This window comes from Myotis daubentonii, chromosome 7 (assembly GCF_963259705.1).
Source record: "Myotis daubentonii chromosome 7, mMyoDau2.1, whole genome shotgun sequence".
NCBI classification, from domain to species: Eukaryota; Metazoa; Chordata; class Mammalia; order Chiroptera; family Vespertilionidae; genus Myotis; species Myotis daubentonii.
The window spans coordinates 4,123,550-4,143,672 of NC_081846.1; the positions used below are offsets into that span (position 1 = coordinate 4,123,550).

At 43.1% G+C, this 20,123-nt stretch overlaps 1 protein-coding gene across 1 annotated transcript in view; it reads right to left on the bottom strand.

Moving 5' to 3' along the window:
* TMEFF2 (transmembrane protein with EGF like and two follistatin like domains 2) overlaps positions 1 to 20,123 on the bottom strand; it is a 235,259-nt gene that overhangs the window by 90,598 nt on the left and 124,538 nt on the right. The window contains exon 5 of the mRNA XM_059702604.1: positions 14,912 to 15,008. Coding sequence (XP_059558587.1) covers positions 14,912 to 15,008 — 97 coding nt within the window. The remainder of the gene's footprint in view (positions 1 to 14,911; positions 15,009 to 20,123) is intronic.

Sequence of the window (20,123 nt, forward strand, 5' to 3'; positions counted from 1 at the left end):
AACCTGGCTGGAGAACCTAGGGAGGGAACATGGCTACAGAACCTCGCTGGAAATCCGAAGCAGAACCTCTCTGGAGATCCGGGCTAGAGATCCTGGCTAGGCTGCTGATCAACTGAACACTATCTCCGTGTCATTCCTTCTTCGCCGACTCCGTCCACACCTTTGGGGACCCCTGGACCTGCTGGGGCTGGACCCCGGCATCTGGCGCCCGAACAGGGACCCCTAGGTAAGCGCCCCACACTCGGGACAGATCGGACTCCACCGTAGGAAGAGGGTGGATAGTCTTCGCCGACTCCGTCCACACCTTTGGGAACCTCTGGAACAGGATTCCCATAGGTAAGCCCCACCCCCCATTGAGAACCCCACACTCGGGACGGATAGGACTCCACCAGGGTGCTACAGACCCCCCTATAGAGGATAAGTAGGGTAAGAAGGTGGATAGTACAGAACTTAGATTGAGAAGATGTGCCATACTGAGTCCAAAGAAAGAAGACTCTGTATTGATCTTTAGATTAAGAAGATGTGCCATACTGAGTCTAAAGAAAAAAGACTCTGTATTGATCTTTTAACATATGTGCTTGCTAGCAGAGGAATTAAGGTTACTCCCAGTCAGACAGAACGATTTATACAAGAAGTATGTCCATGCTTTTCTGAGGAAGGAAAGGTAAAGGCATGGGAGAAGGTAGGCCCAAGGAGCCTTATCCTTAACCCCACTGCAGCCTTTCTACCCTGGGAAAGTGCAGGATTGGCAAGCTCTCCCTGGGATGATAGATCAGGACTCAGGTAATAGCGGAAAGCGCCAATCCTACTCTTAAAATGGATATAAGAGAGCATTTGAGGTTTTTCTTTTTAATGCTTGCTTTTAAAAAATAAAAAAGGGGGAATTTGCCGGGAGCCGGTCCATCCTTGCTGTTTCAAGGGACCTGGCATATATGGCATACGGTTCTTAATATGTTTGCTCACCTTCTTGGTGCTGTGTTTTAACCAAGGTCACCTCTCAGAGAAAGGTTGAATCCCCAGGTAGGGATTTCCCCCTGAAGTTAGGGAGGGAATAAAACCCCTCAACTAAGTGCCAGGCGGGTAATTAATCCCTTTAACTACGAACAATCATGCTTAAACTACATAATCTTTTCTCCCTGGAATGGAGATAAGAAACGCCCTAACCTTTGTAATAGAGATTGATAGGATTGAATCAACTGGTATAAATACAGTTGTAACAAGACAGAAACACTCAGAACTTAGATCACAGAACTCAGGAGACAGAATTCAGAAGACAGCAAGAGACAGAACTCAGAACAGAATCAAGAAGACAGAACCTACACGGAGCCTAGAGACAGAAGAACTTCGCTGGAGAGAGCATGCCGGAGGATCCTGGAGAGGGACTGGCCTCGGAGCCTAGAGACAGAGCCTAGCGGGAGAACATGGCAAGGGATCCTGGACTGAACCTGACTACAGAGATTGGCAGGAGAACCTGACTGGAACCTGGACACTGAACCTGACTGGAGAGCCTGGACAGAACCTGGCTGGAGAACCTAGGGAGGGAACATGGCTACAGAACCTCGCTGGAAATCCGAAGCAGAACCTCTCTGGAGATCCGGGCTAGAGATCCTGGCTAGGCTGCTGATCAACTGAACACTATCTCCGTGTCATTCCTTCTTCGCCGACTCCGTCCACACCTTTGGGGACCCCTGGACCTGCTGGGGCTGGACCCCGGCAAGGTACCATACCCAGCCTCAGTCATAGGCTATTCTTTCACCTGAGAGGACAGTTTCTTTACCTTATTCTACCCCAACATCTACCCTGTAGCATTATGCCATGAAATGGGCATGGGCCTTACAATTATCTTAGGCAAATCTGAGGTTGAATTCAAGAACTTCCCCGGTCAACCTACATTTGTACGTTATTTATCCCCCTGACACGTAGTATCTTCCTTTGTATAAAAGTAGGAAAATCACACCTAACTCTCCGCACTGTTGCAGAGGATTAAATGAGACGGGGCAATGGACTTCCATAGAGGATGCACGTGACTTACATGCTGATTATGGTGGACACGTTTCCTTCTTTGTTTCCCCGAGTGAACTTCTCTCCCATCTCCACACCTGCAGATCTTCTGAGTCTTACAAGTTCTCCACTGTTCCCCCAATTCTCTGGAGCATAATGTTCACAAAATCGGCAAGAGTGTGACCTCTGGGTTTAAATCTTGATTTTGACCCTTAATAGCTAAGTAAACTTAGACAAGTTACTTAACACTGCTGTGCCTCCATTTCTTCATGCTCCAAACTGAAATAGTATCTAAGTTGTGTGCTCCTGTGAGGATTAAATTAGGTAATAAATGCAAAGCCCTTGGGGGAGTGCAGGGCACAAAGGTAGTGCTCATGATTGCTTGGCTGTGGTTATTTTAAAATTATTCTCTCCAACCTTCAAACCTAATCATCCCGCGGGTCCTGACACCGCCCTTCTCTACACTGAAGCCACGTGTTGCGCCCATGGTATTGTCTTATTTCCTGTTAAAAAGAAAGACTTCCTAGCCAGTTACTTTGCAGGCTAGTTTTTAATATCCACAGCACTCCACACCAACCCTTCCAGCCAATGTTATAGGAGCAAAATTGGAATTAAACTAAATTACATTAAAAAAAATGCAGGGCTCCTGCCCTTGTGCACTCAACTTTATTACCATGTGTTGTTCGGTCCCTGGCGCTGAAATTTCTCCCCCCTCCAATTCAAACAAAACAAAAACGAACTCATAGATACTGAGAGCAAATTGGTGGTGGACAGATGGGAGGAAAGTTCAGGGGACGGGTGAAAAGGGTGGGAAGGGTTAAGAACTACAAATTGCCAATTATTAAACTAGTTAGAGGGATGTGAAGTGCAGCTCAGGAAATCTAGTCAATAATATGGTGATACCTGTGTATGGTGGCAGGTGGGCACTAGACTTACCAGGGGGATCACTTCGTAAGTCATAGGAATATTTAACCACTATGCTGTACATCTGAAACTAATATAATATTGTATATCAAAAAATTAAAATATACATTAATAAACAAATAAATTTGAAACTGTACTTTGGGTTGGTACAAACAAAACTTGGAGGGAAAAGATGCAAGAGATAAATAAGTGGGTTAAAATTTCCTGAAGCTTATACTCATAAAGGACTATAAATCTCATTCTGAGGATTTTCAGAAAACACAGAGTCAAATATGCCTAACACATTATTGGTTATTTATTGATTGATTACCTGAGTCAAAATAGAAAGAGCAGACTTGATAGTAGGAATACTTGTAAGTAAATCCATCTCCTAGTTACATTTTGCATTTTAGACCCATAATCATAATCGTTAGGCCCTATGTTATGATCTATTGGTTTGTGCATTTTTATCTTTTCATTTGTACTTTTTAACCATTTAACAAACTACAATCAAATCAAGAACTTTTGTCATAAAAATCGGATCAGTATTTCCCCATTTTGCACTCGCTTTCATGTTCCAGGACCACCTAGGACCCTGGCCGCTGCCTCCCTCTGCCACATGAACAGGCTTATCTCTCAACAACTGCTTCGTTTTGACACCTGCATGAGGGAATTATAATCCTAAACACTTACATAAAATATTTGAGGGCTTCTGCCTAATTTCTTGCTGAAATAGCTATAATTAAGAAAACAGACGATTCCGTTTGTTTTCACCCTGTACCGAGTTAGACGCCATAACAGTGACGTGTCTGGATATATTTGTTCAGGTCTCAGAGAATCACCTCTACAGAGTTATAATTGACAGCTGTAGAACTTCATCATTGATGCATTACATTAAGACCCAATACAACTAATTTTATACAATTTATAAGCTAGTTATCAAGGAAGCTGTCTTCCATTTCATTAAAAATGTTATTAAAGGCATACAGTATTAATTCTTGTGGAGTTCAGAATTAAAGTACCTTGATAAACTAGTTGTCTTTTCTAATTCTACCACAAGAATTATTTCTTTCCTTTTTTCCCCTTGAATTCCAGGATATTTAGAGATTATTTTTGATTAATTGTAGCAGTTTCTCTTAGTTTGATTTTTCTTTATAATTATTTTTTCCATCTCACTTTTCTTTTTCTTCCTTCTCCTAAACATTGTTTTATTATTCACTTCTTGAATTTCCTCTTATTTAAATAGCTTCATTGCATTTTTATCTTTTGCCATTGCTGCCCCATATACTTTACAGACACTCCTATTTTTCTGTGCTTTCTAAAGAGATGATTAACCAATATAAAAAGTGTGTTTCTGTTCCTTTCAGCCTGAAGGTTAGAGTACAGGGTGGTGAATGCTACTTTCTGGACACAATAGAGCATCTCTTCTAATTTAAAAATGCCTTAGTGGGAATTTTAGTCCAAAGGAAAAAGAGGAACAATGCCGCTGGGACCACCAAGGATGCGGCAGGGCTGGTATTTATAGACACAGTGGTAACTATGTCTGGTGTCCAGTGGGCACTAGACTTAGCAGGGGGTTCACTTCCTAAGTTATAGAAGTGAGCAACCTTTATGCTGAACACCTGAATTGGATATCACATTGTATGTCAATATTAGCTGATATCTGAATTCAAAGGCATCACGGAAATCATCTAGACCAAAACCCTATTTCCCGTATTTTACTTATGAAAAAAAAAAGAGTTAGCGCTGACATAAGGAAAGGCATTTACATTAATCGAATAGAATGAGTGTTCAAAAATAAACCCTCGTATGCAGGGTCAATTGTTTTCTACAAGAATGCCCAAAAAAGTTCAATGGAGAAAAAAATAGTATTGGAACAACTGAAAATGTTTTGGGAGCCCTTGCCTTCCTCCATATGCAAAAATTAACTCTAAATGAATCACAGATCTATATATAAGAGCTAAAATTGCAAGTCCTATAGGAGAAAATACAGGAGTAAATCTTCGTGACCTTCGGTTAAGCAAAGCCTTCGTAGATATGAAACCAAAAACACAAGCAACAGAGGAGAAGACAGGCAAATTGGAATTCGTAAAAACTAAAAACCCGCGTTCTAAAGGTACCATCATACAAGTGAAAAGACAACTCCACAGGAAGAAGAAACTATTTGCAAAATCATATGTATTTGGCAAGAGGCTTAAACCTATAATATATTATTAAAAAGCTCCTACAATGCCATAACAAATAGGTAAATAACTCAATTAAACATGGACAAAAGATCAAAATAGATATTTCTCCAAAGAGGTTATCCAAATGATCAATAGAGACTCAACATCATCAGCCATCTGCAAAGTGCAAATCAAAACCGCAATTAGATGCCACTTCACACCTAACTTGGAGCACAACACTAAAAAAGATGGTAATAACAAGTACTGGCAAGGGTGTGGAGAAATTCGGATGTGCGCAGACTGCTGGTGGAAATATAAAACGATGCAGTGAATTTGGAAAATGGTCAGCAGATCCTCAAAGTTAATCATAAGGTTACCAATGAACCCAGCCATTCTACATTTAGGTCTATACCCAAGAGAAAAGAAAACACATGCCCAACTTGGTCACACATAAGCAAACCTGGTACACGAATGTTCATAACAGCATTCTACATCGTAGCCCAAACTGGAAACAACCCACATGGCCATCAACTGATAAATGAATAAATAAGATATAGTATATCCATATAATGGAATATTTTCTGCAAGTCAAAAGAATAAAATGCCATATAGGCTACAATACAGATGGACCTTAAAAACACCATGCTAAGTGAAAAAAGCCAACCACAAAGGACCACATTCTGAATGATTCCATTTATACGAAACTAGAGGCCTGGTACATGAAAATTCATGCACTGGAGTGGGGGGTTCCTCAGCCTGACCTGCCCCCTCTCAGTCTGGGAGCCCTCAGGGGCGGGAGGCGATCTGGTGATCAGGGGAAGGTAATGCCCCCATCACACCTCTGCTGCTGCCACTGCCAGCTACGTAAGCCTTGGGTGGCCCTGGTTACCTGTGCCTCAGGCTGGCCCTGGGTGGTTGGGGGCGCTGAGGGGACTGGGGGAATCCTGGGTACAGCAGCAAAGCAACAGATTGCAGCCTGGAACACAGGCTAAGCTTGACAAACGCTGGCTGAACCAAGCTCTCACAGGGCACAAGGCGCAAGACCCTGGACCTTGCCTGCTGCTGGCCCTGATGCCTCATGGCTGGACAGATGGAGCGGGGACATCGGAGGGCATCTTTTTTATTCTGCTTCACAAGTGAATCTTGCCACCAGACCACCTCCTCCCTTTGCAGGTCCCTCCAAATGCTTTTCCTCATGACACCACAAGAACCCCACTTCTCCTGGAAACAGATGTATTGATCAATACAGGGCTCCCCCCCGCTCCCCTAAGTCTGACTGTCCAATGTCGCTGTAATGCAGACAGCTTTGTTGCATTTTCTTTTTCTCAAATCAACAAATTTGCTAAAGAAAAAAGATATTAAAAAATTAAGTTGTATACTTTCATTAAATATATGATTTATTTCATTGTCATAATTAATACTTCGATGTTACATTTGAAGGTCTTAAAGTACCACATTTGTGATATTGGTGTATATTACAGAAATGCATCACTGTGTTTTTGCTAATGCGAAGCTAATATTTTATTTCATTTCTTACTTTTGCTTTCCCCCCAATTGTTATGTTATGCACTTCTCCCTGATATTCATCTCTTAATATCTGCTGATTCTAGGCACTCATGGCTAGTTGGAACCTAGTATTGCTTTTATTACCCTGGATAATATTATTTTGATTGTAGAAAGCTCATTTTAGGATGAGCTCCGAGAAAAGGGTAAACTGCTGTGTCAAAGACATAGAAAAGACTGCAATGAATTAAAAGAGCTGGTGTGGAGAACCTTTAGAAAATTGTCTCTCCCGAGGGCATCATACCCATTTCTTAAGTTTCATTCCTAGCTTAGTGATAACTGGATGAATGAATGCAATTTAACTTTGCACTGGGGGGACTAGAAAAATCAGATATTTGTTTTAATTTGTTGTGTTCTTTGTAGTAAAAAAAGCATTTAGATTTTCAGCAGTATCGGTTTTTTGAGTGGGTGTTGCACATAATCTTTGATTTGTTCAATCACTAATTAGGTATTACACATCCTGCTTGTTAGGGAAATGTGTCTGGAATACACCGGTGTGGGCTGCCAAGGTGGGCTTGCTAATTTGTTGTTGTTTTGAATTATTATTTTTTATTGTTTACTGATTAAAGTATTACATATGTCTTTTTCCCCCATGACCCCTCCCTGGCCACCCCCATCCCCCCAGCACATGCCCTCACCCCCCTAGTGTCTGTGTCCATTGGTTATGCTCATATGCATGCATACAAGTCCTTTGGTTGATCTCTTACCACCACCACCTCCTACCCTCCCCTGCCTTCCCTCTGAGGTTGGACGGTCTGTTCGATGCTTCTCTGTCTTGGGATCTATTTTTGTTCATCAGTTTATGTTGTTCATCATATTCCACAAATGAATGAGATCATGTGGTATTTTTCTCTCATTGACTGGCTTATTTCACTTAGCTTAATGCTCTCCAGTTCCATCCATGCTGTTACAAATGGTAGGAATTCCTTCTTTTTTTACTGTAGCATAGTATTCCATTGTGTAGATCAGTGATGGCGAGCCTATGACACGTGTGTCCGAGGTGACACACGAACTCATTTTTTTGGTTGATTTTTCTTTGTTAAATGGCATTTAAATATTTAAAATAAATATCAAAAATATAAATCTTTTACTATGGTTGCAAATATCAAAAAATGTCTATATGTGACACGGCACCAGAGTTAAGTTAGGGTTTTTCAAAATGCTGACGCGCCGAGCTCAAAAGGCTCACCATCACTGGTGCAGATGTAACACAGTTTTTTAATCCATTCATCTGCTGGTGGGCACCTAGGCTGTTTCCAAATCTTAGCTATTGTAAATTGTGCTGCTATGAACATAGGGGTGCATATATCTTTTCTGATTGGTGTTTTGCTAATTTGTTGTTTGAACCAACACATACAATATGTTAATATTTGAAGTAAATCACTGATCAGAAACAGTTTCTACCCAACTTAAAACTCCTTTGGGAGGGCAGTTTTTTAGTAAATAATGCTCATATCTCAGAAATCTGTTTGTTATGATTCTTTGGATACAAACAATGGACATGGTTTTGGTATACATACTGTTTAGTCTCTTGGAGTTAACCAAGAAAAATGTCTAACGTTGAGTTAGAGAGGATTTAGGTTTTGGTATATTTTTTAGATCACAGTGTGAGGACAGTACTCTCAAATTCATTTGTCTTAAAAAATGCAAACATTAGGAAGGGTCATTAGAATTTGGACCACCAAAGTTCTGTTCAACTATAAATAGAGGATTCATAAATTTGTTAAACATTCATAATAATCTCCAAACTCGGCCTCAAGATTAAGTAAAATTTGTAAAAGTAGAGACTTTGTGGACATGTAAAATATGTCCAGACTCATTAGAAATACATGTGTACATACACACATGTGCACATGCACACATGTACACGTACACAGAAGGAAAATATACAGCAGTAATCTTGGAATGGTGGGATGACATTGTAATAGTTTTCATATTTCTAGTCTCCTCACATTTCTATGACAAACATGCACAACTTTTGTAATCAGAGAAAACTATAAAAATTCAATTTCAGTGTAATCAGCAAACATATGAATCGGGAAATAAGAGGTGTAGCATCGTAATTTTAAGTGATAAAAAAAAGAGACAGCATTGCCACTAAGATAGGGATTACACCCCCTGGCATACGGGCCACATTACTTGCCATTTAACTGGGTGGCCCTTTCCTCTTCCCATATATCTCACAATTTCTACTCTTGCATTTGTAATACACCCTCCTTTGCCACTTGGAAAGGGGCACGTAGCCCGTTAGTCCCAAAGGCAGCAAAGAATAAATCCCACCTTGCGTAGAGACGGCTCAGGGAGCAGTGCCCTCGCTCTTCTGGGTCCTCAGTGCTTGGCCTTTGCAAACCCCCCCCCCCCCCCCGAAATACTGCGATGACACACCAGCATCACCGACAGGGGGACTGTCACAATGGCCAGTCTCTAAAACTGTGTTATGAGCCGCTTTCCTGGATAAATAACTGAAAACTATCGCTAGTTATAACAAATAAGTAATGTTCACCCTGGTCCATAATCAGGGTGGTACTGTCATTTCAAAACAAGTAACTTCAAGGGGAAGCTGCTCAAAATAACCAAAGTTTGGTGAAGACATGTCTGCTCTCTGCAACCTCATGGCTAATCACCTTTTCGATCTATTTGGCACACTCATGGTCCTCAGAAGGCTATTTTCCATAAAAAATCATTCAATATCTCTTAAAAAACAAACATTGTTGTGGGCAAATGGAAGCATCGAAGGAAAGAGAGGTGTCTTTCCCCGTCACACCCCACCCATCTGCACAAGCAGACGCTACTGCGGGGATACTGCAGCGACTTGCTGAGGTGACAGCATGGGCTTCATGGGCGTGGGGGTGAGGAGGCAAGTCCCGGAGGCAGGAATCTTAGCACCGGAAAGGTGGTCTCCTAACGCCTTGCATCCAACAGAACCCTTGGACCTTCTAGACCGGACCCATGTCCTGCTGTTGTGTGTGTTTTCATTCTCTCCGTGAGTGAAATGTTAGAAGCCAGAACCGATCCTGGTAACCAACCGCGTTCATGTCTCTCAGGGGAGAGAGCGCAGGAATCGGTAAGAGGGAGACAGCCAGGGGAGGCTGAACAAACTCTCAGTCCCCAAAGGTTTGTGGCTGATCCGCATCCCCTTCCTTGGATCCCCCCTCTGCAGCCCGGCCCCTCTTCTTTGTGCTTCGTAGGAAACGTTGGAAACTCTCCAATCGCAACACAGTCTTTTTGTTCCATCTTCGGCCAGCAGTCGTTTTTAAAGGACATCCCTTTCTCTATTTTCTTCATTTTCCCTCCCCCACTCATCATGCAGATGCACTCCCGACCGGGACCTCAGGCCTTGTGTGCTTACAGGGATGTGAAATCCAGGGCCCAGGGTCATCCGCGGCCACGGCCCGGCTCTAATGCTCCTGACCCTCCACGGTCCCCCCTGCATGAACGGTGGGCAGCCTGCCAGCCACATGCTCTGCCCAGCCACAGGGAGCCTCTCAGATCAAAGGCTTCAGACTAAACGGTCTTTGTGAGAGACACTGGCGCAAGGACCGCCAACTCCCGCACCCCTTTCAGTTCCGGAACATCCATGAGACAGAAGAAAATAGATGCCCATTCATTCTCTCCTCTGAGCCAGTTTCACTGCAACGACTTTGTTTTCTCCTTTCTCACCATCCCGGCCCAGCTCGGATATGATGCACGAAAAACGGGAAGACATCGCTGATGTTTCAAAGAGAAAATAAATGGCCGCCTGAGGAATTAATAGCCATTAAGCCGATATGACTTTGCTAATGGAGCCTGAGTGCATTCGAGAACACGAGAGCGGAGTTAAATGGAAGCAAGACCCCACCGCGCACGGGAGAAGCACACACAGCGTCATCAAGCCGGCCCTTTAGGCCACGCGGCCCCGGCCGCCTCTGCGCCTACACCTGGGCCCCTCCCTGGACCCGGTAGGCACGCGGGCAACTTCATGCCCAGCCGTCCCTCGGATCAAACCCAGCTACCGACTTTAATCTTTTATTAAATCAAGAATCAACCCTTGGGCACTGAACTACTTCTGATGGACGGGACCGACGGAAAGTTCCAGGCTAATTACTAGGACTTCTTAGGTAGTTCCGAGCGCCAAGGGTTCCTGCTGACCTACTTTGGACTTCCAGACATAATTTATCAGGGAAGATAATTAAGGGAACACAAAGCGGTTTCTAAAACCAACCAAGTATCAGCGATGCGTGTTGAGACCATAAGGGGTCCTCTCAGCGCTATCCGATGGGGCTGTGTTACTCTGCGGCGATCATGTCCGGCTTATTTACCTGCCACTCTTTTTCTTTATGAACTACTTTGACAGGATGTATTTGAGAGTCTCTTTGATGTGCAAATGTATCCGTTTTGACTTTTCAGTCTAGATATAGAGAAAAAAGACCTTTAAGCCTTTCTTTTCATTTCTTCTTTTTAAAATGTTTTTATTGATTTCAGAGAGAGGAAATGAGAGGGAGAGACAGATAGAAACATCGATGATGAGAGAGAATCACTGATCAGCTGCCTCCTGCATGCCCTCTACTGGGGATCGAGCCTGCAACCCACGCATGTGCCCTGACCAGGAATCGAACTGTGACCTCCTGGTTCACAGGTCAACGCTCAACTACTGAACCACACTGGCCAGGCTCATTTCTTCTCAACCCCGGCCCCACAAATAAGCCACATACCCCTTTGCAAGGTGCTCCAACGATTTTGAAGTCAATGCTACATGAGAGACTTACGTGAGTTTGTAAATCACGTTTTCCCCAAATAAAGGTATTAAAGTGTAAGTAAAACATCAGGACACGGTTTACCAATGCCGCCCTCTAATTAGTATTTCTTCTCCTTTTCCTCTACTCTCCTTACTCCTCTCCCTTCTCATTTATTTTTCCTTCCCCACGTCCAGTGAGACTTGCTTCTCAGCTACATGCCTATGGAAACAAGGTCAGGGGACTGTGCTGGCTTCTAACTCTAACCAAGACTCATCACCACCCGGAAAGGGCCTGCGCACCTTTGCCTAACCAGCCTTAGTCCTGCGGCGAGATGTACTAAAATATTCATTTCTGGGGCCGGGGTTCTAATACTGCAGATGCAATAATAACCTTATTTCTCCGTAGCATTCCTTCACGCCTTGCTATGACCTGGTAATGCAGGCTGAGGAGCTGTGTGGCATACACCTGCGGCTGAGTTTGTGTCAGCGCAGAAGACGGCGCAGAGCACGGAGCTGCACTCCCGGTGGCCACCCAGCATGTGCGGGGCTTTGCGCACTGGGGAACCGCCGTGGCTTCACCCACATCAATGGCACCTCAGAGCCCCCCCGAATCGGCCTGCGGGATGCGGGTCAGGCCACTCCCCACCGCTTCCTGGCTTTCTCTGTAGCCCCTCTTATCCCACGCCTGTTTAATTCCACTTACTGCTTTCTTTCTGTGTCCTTCAGCTCTCTCCATCTACGCTGCATGGCCAGCCCCAAATATAATGTGTTAACATACAGAGGCATTTATGCCGATGGAAATCAATACGCTTATCTCTGCAGCACCCTCAGTACCTTTTACTACCCGCCAACAGCTCTTCACTCCTGCTGGGGAGTAGATGCCCTGCTTGGCCCCTGCCCCGCCGCCCAGCCTGCCCAGCTCTGCCACTGAGGCCCTGGGGAGGCTGGGCCTTAGGCCCCACTTCGGAGCCAGTCCTGTCTGGAGGCTGGGGGTGTAGAGATGCCCTTAGCCAGGAGCTAACTGACTCAGCATCCCTCAGCACGCTGACCCCTGACCATGGCATTGATTTCTGAGGCCCAGGTGCTGGCCCCACCCCTGGTTCCCAGGCTTGTTTCCTACAGCAGCTCCTGCAGCGGGTGTCTCCCCAGCCTCCCCCATCTGCCCGGTTGCCTTTCCTGATTGGTGACCCGCTCCTCACGGACTGAGGGTCTGCCTTCCCCTTCTCTGTGGTTTTGAACCGAGTTTTTTTTCTAAGTCCAGGCGCCCCGGGCCTTGCCCGTACCTCCCTAAACTGTCTGCCTCCAGAGCATGGGCCCCGTCTTTTGCTGGGACACCAGGAGTGACACCACTTGCCTGACATTTCCCCACAGTGGCTGCAGGCACGGCCCCCCTCACGGCTCTCACCCTGTGGGTCCTGGTCCTGCCATCTGGCCATCTCATGATTGCAGACAGGACAGGGAACAATGAGGATTTAATTGCATCTTTGCTTGAGCTGTTAGGCTAACGCCCTCTGGTTACTTTCAGCTCAGAGCTTCATCTTGGCCCTGCCACTTAACACAGAAAAGCTCAGCGCCCTCTCTATAGAGCCAGATCATAAAGGAAGACACTCCCAGGCTTATGTTGAAGATAACTGAGAGAAAGAGGCATACAGATGAGCGGCCTGAAGTAAGCAGTCTGTAATCTTCACCTGCTCGCTCAACTCACCTCTTAAGTCTTTGCACTTGTAAAGGGGACTATGTCACCAAGATGATCACTAGGGAGATGAGAAACCAGGGGCATGGAAGTTCTTAAGGAAAAATTAGGGACCCATGTAAATTTTTAAAAAGTAAATCATTGATAGCAAGATTTCTAACAGCTTTAAAAATAATGTTGAACTACAGATGCAGTTATAAGCAAACATTAAATATGAGATCTTTAAAAAGCATATTTCCTGGAAGTGTGTCTTAACATACAGAGCCCTAAAGCATTTGGGGAGACGTAAGTAAAATTCTAAGTCCCACTTTTCTGAAATACGCAATCACTAATTTACCCCAAGAGCCCCAGTGTGCTCCGTTGGAATCCTCAACTTCATCTGCACTCAAACATAGTTTTAAAGATTTTAAGTGCAGACTGTTTCACTCTTGCCAAAATTATGTTGCCTTCATTTCCTCTTCTTGTCCCTTAAATTATCCCCTCCATCCACAAAATTTGATCAAAATGATTACTCTTTAAAAATTGAGATTTAGTTGATATATAATATTGTATAGGTTTAAGATGTACAACAGGGTGATTTGTTACACTTCTATATTGCAAATAGAGGCCTGGTGCATGGATTCATGCAGCGGTGAGGTCCCTCGGCCTGGCCTGCGCCCTCTCGCAATCCGGGACCCCTCGGGGGATGTCGGACTGCTGGTTTCGGCCCAATCCCGGCAGGCCAGGCTGAGGGACCCCACTGGTGCACAAATCTGTGTACCAGGCCTCTAATATTCATATAAGTTCTTTGGTTAATTTCTTCCTGCCCTCCCCACTTCCCCCTTCCCTCTGAGATTCATCAGTCTGTTCCATGTTTCCATGCCTGTGCATTGAGCATCTGCCCCCTGGGGGTCAGTGTGTGTCATAGCTACCGGTCGAATGGTTGAATGGTAGCTTAGGCTTTTATATATATACATAGGATTACCACCATCATGTTAGCTAATACCACCATCCAGTCACAGAATCACCACTCCTTTTGTTGGTGAGAGCATGTAAGATTTACTCAGCCACTTTGATCAAAATGAGTGCTAAGAGCTCTAGGCAAGCATGGGTGCATTTTGAAGAAAACAAAGGTCACTTGGCTGTTTTCCTGTGAGGGAGAAAGGGAGGAGGAAGAGGGGAGGAGAGAGAGAGAGAGAGAGAGAGAGAGAGAGAGAGAGAGAGAGAGAGACTGCCTCATTCCACTATCACAGCACAAAGGCCTCCTCTGGGTTCTAGGTTGGTCCCTACTCTGGGTATGATCAGGGTAGAACCAAACACATGTTCATGCCCTAGAAGGACCCATTCAAAATAAAGAATATTCATTATCGCTTCAGCATATCTTTAAGGAGAAGCTGCGTACTGCTGGGTGAAGGGGAAGTTGATCCTAGAGGGCGGCTCAGGTCATTCTTTGCTTTACTATCTTCCCAGTTCAGCTACCGGCACGCAGAGGCAGACCCTTCAGTAAAAGCTCCGAGGTCACTCAGACCCACCATTAAAAGCAGATTAGCAGATGCCCACTGCCTCCTGACCACGTTCTTGAGAGATGTTCTGGTAAATGTGATTGTTCTCTCCATCTCTTAACCCTGACAGTACTGGGGAGTCTCTGTGATACCTTTTTATACCCTATCAAACGAAGCAGGGCAGCTGGCTTGGCCCAACTCTTAATTCAGTTTCAGAAATTCCTGCCATTACAATAGCCCTCATATTCCCCCCCCCCCCCCCCCCGCCCCACCTTAGGAACTAGGTAAGAAAAAGAAATGCCAACCCTGTCTTCTTCCGGAAATACCGGAAGGAGTACAAGGGAATCAACCTTCATGATTTCGTTTAAAAGGATCAGTGAGAGCGCATTACCAGACGTCCTCGGCATCTTCGTCACATTCCGCGCCGAACTGGCAAATGTCACAGGTGGACGTCTCCTTCTGGCTGGTCTCTCCTGAGCCTTCGTGGACTGCAGGGGAGAGGAAAGGGAACAAACTAATTCAGACAAGTGTGCAGAACACCAACAGCTCTAAGGCTATGAGAAAGCTGCTGCTTTCCCAATGGACCTATTTGCTTCACACGAATGGTGTGCTCAGCTCCATCCTTCCCTAAATTTAAAAACAATCTAACAATAACATGCCCCCCATTGGCATGCAGCGGACATTTCAGCTTTTTACAAGCAACATAAAACAACTAACAGGGTCTACTGGATTTATAAAAATTCCTTGGCTCATAAATACACCACATGAAAGAGTGATTTAATGAAAAGGGATTTAGATTTTTTTCCTTGCCTAGAGGAAAAATCTAGTGTCCACCAGACTGTAAATAGATACCTAACATTGTCTCAGTTCTAAGTTGTAGATTGCTTTTTCATCTACAGGCTTTTATACATAATTTTAAGAACCTGAATGGGCAGCCTTGACTTATTAGATGTATCTTTTTTGTCTTCCTTTAAGATGTTAAATACTTACAAGAAAAAAAATGTTAATTATAAATTTCCAGAAAACAGCTTTTAATTGGTTTGTACAATAATTTCTTGATTCTTACATAAATAGTTCAGAGCCCATCACAGTGATTCCTTCTCTGAGGGTTATGAACATATATTTCATTTTGAAAATATATATTGTCATTGATGATGATTATTGACATTGTTCTTTCTTCCTCATAAATTAAAAGTACAAAAATATGTAATTTATAGCCTAGCTATAAAAATTAACCATGCAAAATCAGGGCACAGTAGTATAAATCCAGGAAAACTTTCTAGCATTTTCAGTCCAAATACTGAAAATCAGAGAAACACTTTTGAGATGATGGATTATTGTTTACCCAATTAAAAAATAGTTGAAAGTAAAAATGGTTTTGCTTGTAGATGAAAAATTGCGACCACCTAACTACTGCATAGACACTCTTACTCCTTGCACAGGTCAGAGATGTTTGCACCAGGAAGATCTGAAAAGTGCACTTCTGCTACAGGCCATGCATTTTCAGTAGAAAAGGAACACAAGCCGTTAAGTATGGCGTGGGCTCCTATCTTTATGAACCCCCAAAAGACACAATTCATTAATATGCACCCTGAACCTAACAAATCCAGCCTTACTCATCTCGTTTGAATAAGATATTTTCCCATCGTTTCTTCTTTGTCTGTTAACAAGGGTTTTTAACATTTGCAAAAGCAAAGGTCTCTATTCATGATTTTCTTTAATTTTCTGCTGTGCAGAGAAGTGATTACATTTTCCCCCCCAAAAGACAAGAGACATCTCTGAGAGGACTCTGTTTTACAGTTTTTCCAGGAAAGATGGATTTATTTTTTCTAAAGCAATTTCTCCCTGTACTTGATAATTGGCACTTACATCCTAGATGATAAAAGGCTAATATGCAAATCAACCGAATGGTGGAACAACTGGTCGCTATGATGCACACTGGCCACCAGGGGGCAGATGCTCAATGCAGGAGCTGCTCCCTGGTGGTCAGTGCGCTCCCATAGAGGGAGTGCCACTCAGCCACAAGTCGGGCTCACAGCTGGCGAGCGCAGTGGCGGTGGCGGGAGCCTCTCCTGCCTCTGCGGCAGTACTAGGGATGTCTGACAGTTGGACATCCTCTGAGGGCTCCCGGACTGCGAGAGGGCGTAGGCCAGGCTGAGGGACCCTCCCAAGTGCACGAATTTCATGCACCGGGCCTCTAGTTAATTAATCAAGGTATGAATTATGACAGATTAACTTCAATCAAAAAAGTATTCATGATAACTAGGAAGTCTTAAAAAAGAACAGGAGTTCCTCCCCAGTAAGAAGGGATTTTGAACTCTGAGAAAACAGACAGCACTTAGCATCCTCTCTGTTACTCTCATACAGGCAAGACCATTAGAGTGGGCCTTGGGGATGAGCAGGAGGCTGGGGCCTGCCCTCCTGGGAGACTGAGCAGCTGAGGCTGGTCTCTTTATTCCTTTCTGATTATTAATGCAACACGGAAGCTGCTAATGGGAGAGCCTTTTAGTGTCAGCGAGATTCGCAGCTTCCAGACTCAAACTTCCCATCACTCAGGAAACATGCTAAGGCAAGGGGAAGGTCTTTAAGGAACAGTTACAGCCACTTAGGGGCCACCCCTACTCTTCTGCAGCTGCGATCCTTGGTTAGGGACCTACTGGAAGTGACCCAGGGGAGGAACTGTGCTGGCTCACAATTATACACAAAAGTAAGAACACAATATAAACTCTACTCCATAGGATGATATTTTAACATGGATGATAGCGGTATTATAATTACATTTATAGCATTTTTAATAGTTACATATAGTACATATCATATATATGTGCTATGATATATGTGCTGTACTGCAATATAGTACCTAAGTGTTCTCATGATATGAGTTGGTGGAAGTGTTCCCACTTCCCCTATTTCATGAGAGAGTTTGTCTATGACAGTATTATTATTTGATTCTTCATAAAAGCTATTTAAATTTTCCATTTTATTGATTTCTGCTCTTCTTATCCCCTTTGTGTTATATTCCCAGGGTTTAATTTATTATTTTTATAGTTTCTTAAAATGGAAGAAGTACTTAATTTGACACCTTTCTTATTTTCTAATATATATATTTAAACTTATAAATTTCCTTGTAAAGACTGCTTTAGCTGCATCTCACAAATATGAATATTGTGCTTTTATGATTTCTGTCATATATATAGTATAGTAATATCCTTTGAAATTTCTTCTCTACTCCATGGATTATTTAGTAAGTGTGTTTTTTCACTTCCAAATATTTGAGGGTTTTAAAAAGTGTATTATTTTATTCATCTATAATGTAACTCTATTATGGTTAGGGAACATGCTCTTTAATTTGAGTCCTTTGCTATTTATTGAAACTTGTTTTATGACTGAGGAATATTGTCCACCTTCTTGAATAATTCATGGGCATGTTAGAAGTTGTAACCTCTTGTGGGGAGCAATTTTCTATAAAAGTTAATTAGCTTTAAGTAGATGGTTAGTGTTGTTCAAATCAGCTGGAACTGTACCGATTTTTCAATTGATCTACCACTGAGAAAGGAGTGTTAAAATCTCTATCAGCGAAGTAAAATTGTTTCTAGTTCTCTTTTGTTTTGCCTTGTATTTGGGAGCTTTGATATTAGGTGCAGAAACATTTAGTAGTCTTATGTCTTCTTAAATAAGTGACCCTTTTCTCATTATAAAATGCACCCTTTGAATCTCTAGCAACATTAGTCATCCTGAAGTCTGCTTTGTTCTGAAATTCAGAGACACATCAGCTTCTTTCGCTTATTATTTTTATTCTTTTACACCCGACCTGTTTGTTAACATGTTTAAAGTGTGTTACTTGACAAACTCGCAGATACAGAGAGCGGACCGATGGTTTCCAGAGGGAGGGGCTTTGGGGACTGGGTGAAAGAGGTGAAGGGATTAAGAAGGAGAAATCAGTAGCTACAATACAGCCACGGGTCTGGAAAGTCCAGCATAGGGTCAATAATATTATAGTAACCATGTACGGTGGCAGGGGGGCACTGGGAATATCAGAGGGAACTTTACAAAGTGTATGATTGTCTAACTCAGTGGTTCTCAACCTTCTGGCCCTTTAAATACAGTTCCTCATGTTGTGACCCCACCATAAAATTATTTTCGTTGCTACTTCGTAACTGTAATGTTGCTACTGTTATGAATCGTCATGTAAATATCTGATATGCAGGATGGTCTTAGGCGACCCCTGTGAAAGGGTTGTTCGACTGCCAAAGGGGTCGCGACGCACAGGTTGAGAACTGCTGGTCTAACTACTAGCTGTGCACCCGAAGCTCATACAAAATAACATGAAATGAAAACTAACTAAAAGAAGTGTTTCTTGGAGACATACAGTTGGATCTTGCTCTTTTATTCTGTCTGAATATGCTGGCATTTCATCAGGGCGTGAAGCCCATTTACTGTAATGTAATTAATCTTGGGGTTATCCTTGTGTTATTACTTGGGTGGTTGCTTTAAGAATGACAACGTGTCTTTAAATTCTCCTAAGCCATTACTTCATGAACACTTTCAGAGCTTTATGACAATATATTTTTAATTACCACCGTTCACTCTTTGCATTCTTATCGTCACATATCATACTAGTACTTCTATCTAAGCTGCAAAGCTCATGTTCCCTTTTAAAGTTAGTTTTACTTAAACAGCCATCCTATCCTTCTGGGCCAATGCAATGGCAAAAGCCAGAGACGTCAGTACTAACGACAACTCCAGCCTGTGATTGTTAACTGAGGGTTTGACTTCTGACAGGCATTTGCTCTGTCTTTTCAGGACTTATCTGTACTCTCCCATTCTCCATGGAAGACAGTATTGACACGTGACACTGACAGTAGATTACGTCACTTTTCTAATTATTTTTCCACTCTCTCCAATAAATCATTATAAGTTCCTCTCCACAGCCATATGATTTGAGCTCCATGTTATCACCATTGGTCTCATGCTTTCCTTTTGCTACTGAAAAAGAGTGGAAGTGAGAAGCTGCAGAAAAGCCATCACATGGAACTCTACTTTCTTGCCCTTTCCCTTTGCATAAAAAGACACATTCTAGAATAAGAGCTGTTCCTTCAGCCAATCCAGACGGAGACGATGCACAGAGCTGAGCCCCACTCGCCCCAGCCATGGGAGCAAGACTTGTTGCCACTGACACTGTAAGCCTCTGAGGCTTTGAGGCCGTCTGTGACTATGGCTTTACCTAGTGAGGGGTGACTAATGAGACCTGAGTTCATATTATCAATAACTTCTAAGAAAACATACTCTCACATCATTTTGATTGCACTACGTTTCTACAGAACCTTAGATCTGCTTTTAATTTTCTCCAGTCTTCCTTCAAACTTTTACTACTTCTTTTCCACACTAGCATGTATTGTACAATATTTAAGGTGTTTCTTCTATTAGATTTTCATTTTTCCCAAAAGAACACTACCTCTCCCAATCTCTGCATGATTCCCACTTTTTTCCTCTGTGTAGATATATAAGGTGCCATTCAAATTAAGCAGAGAATAACCATTTAACAGTACAAACATAAATGAATAGAAACCTCTACATGCATCATGCCTGAAATAAAGTAGGTG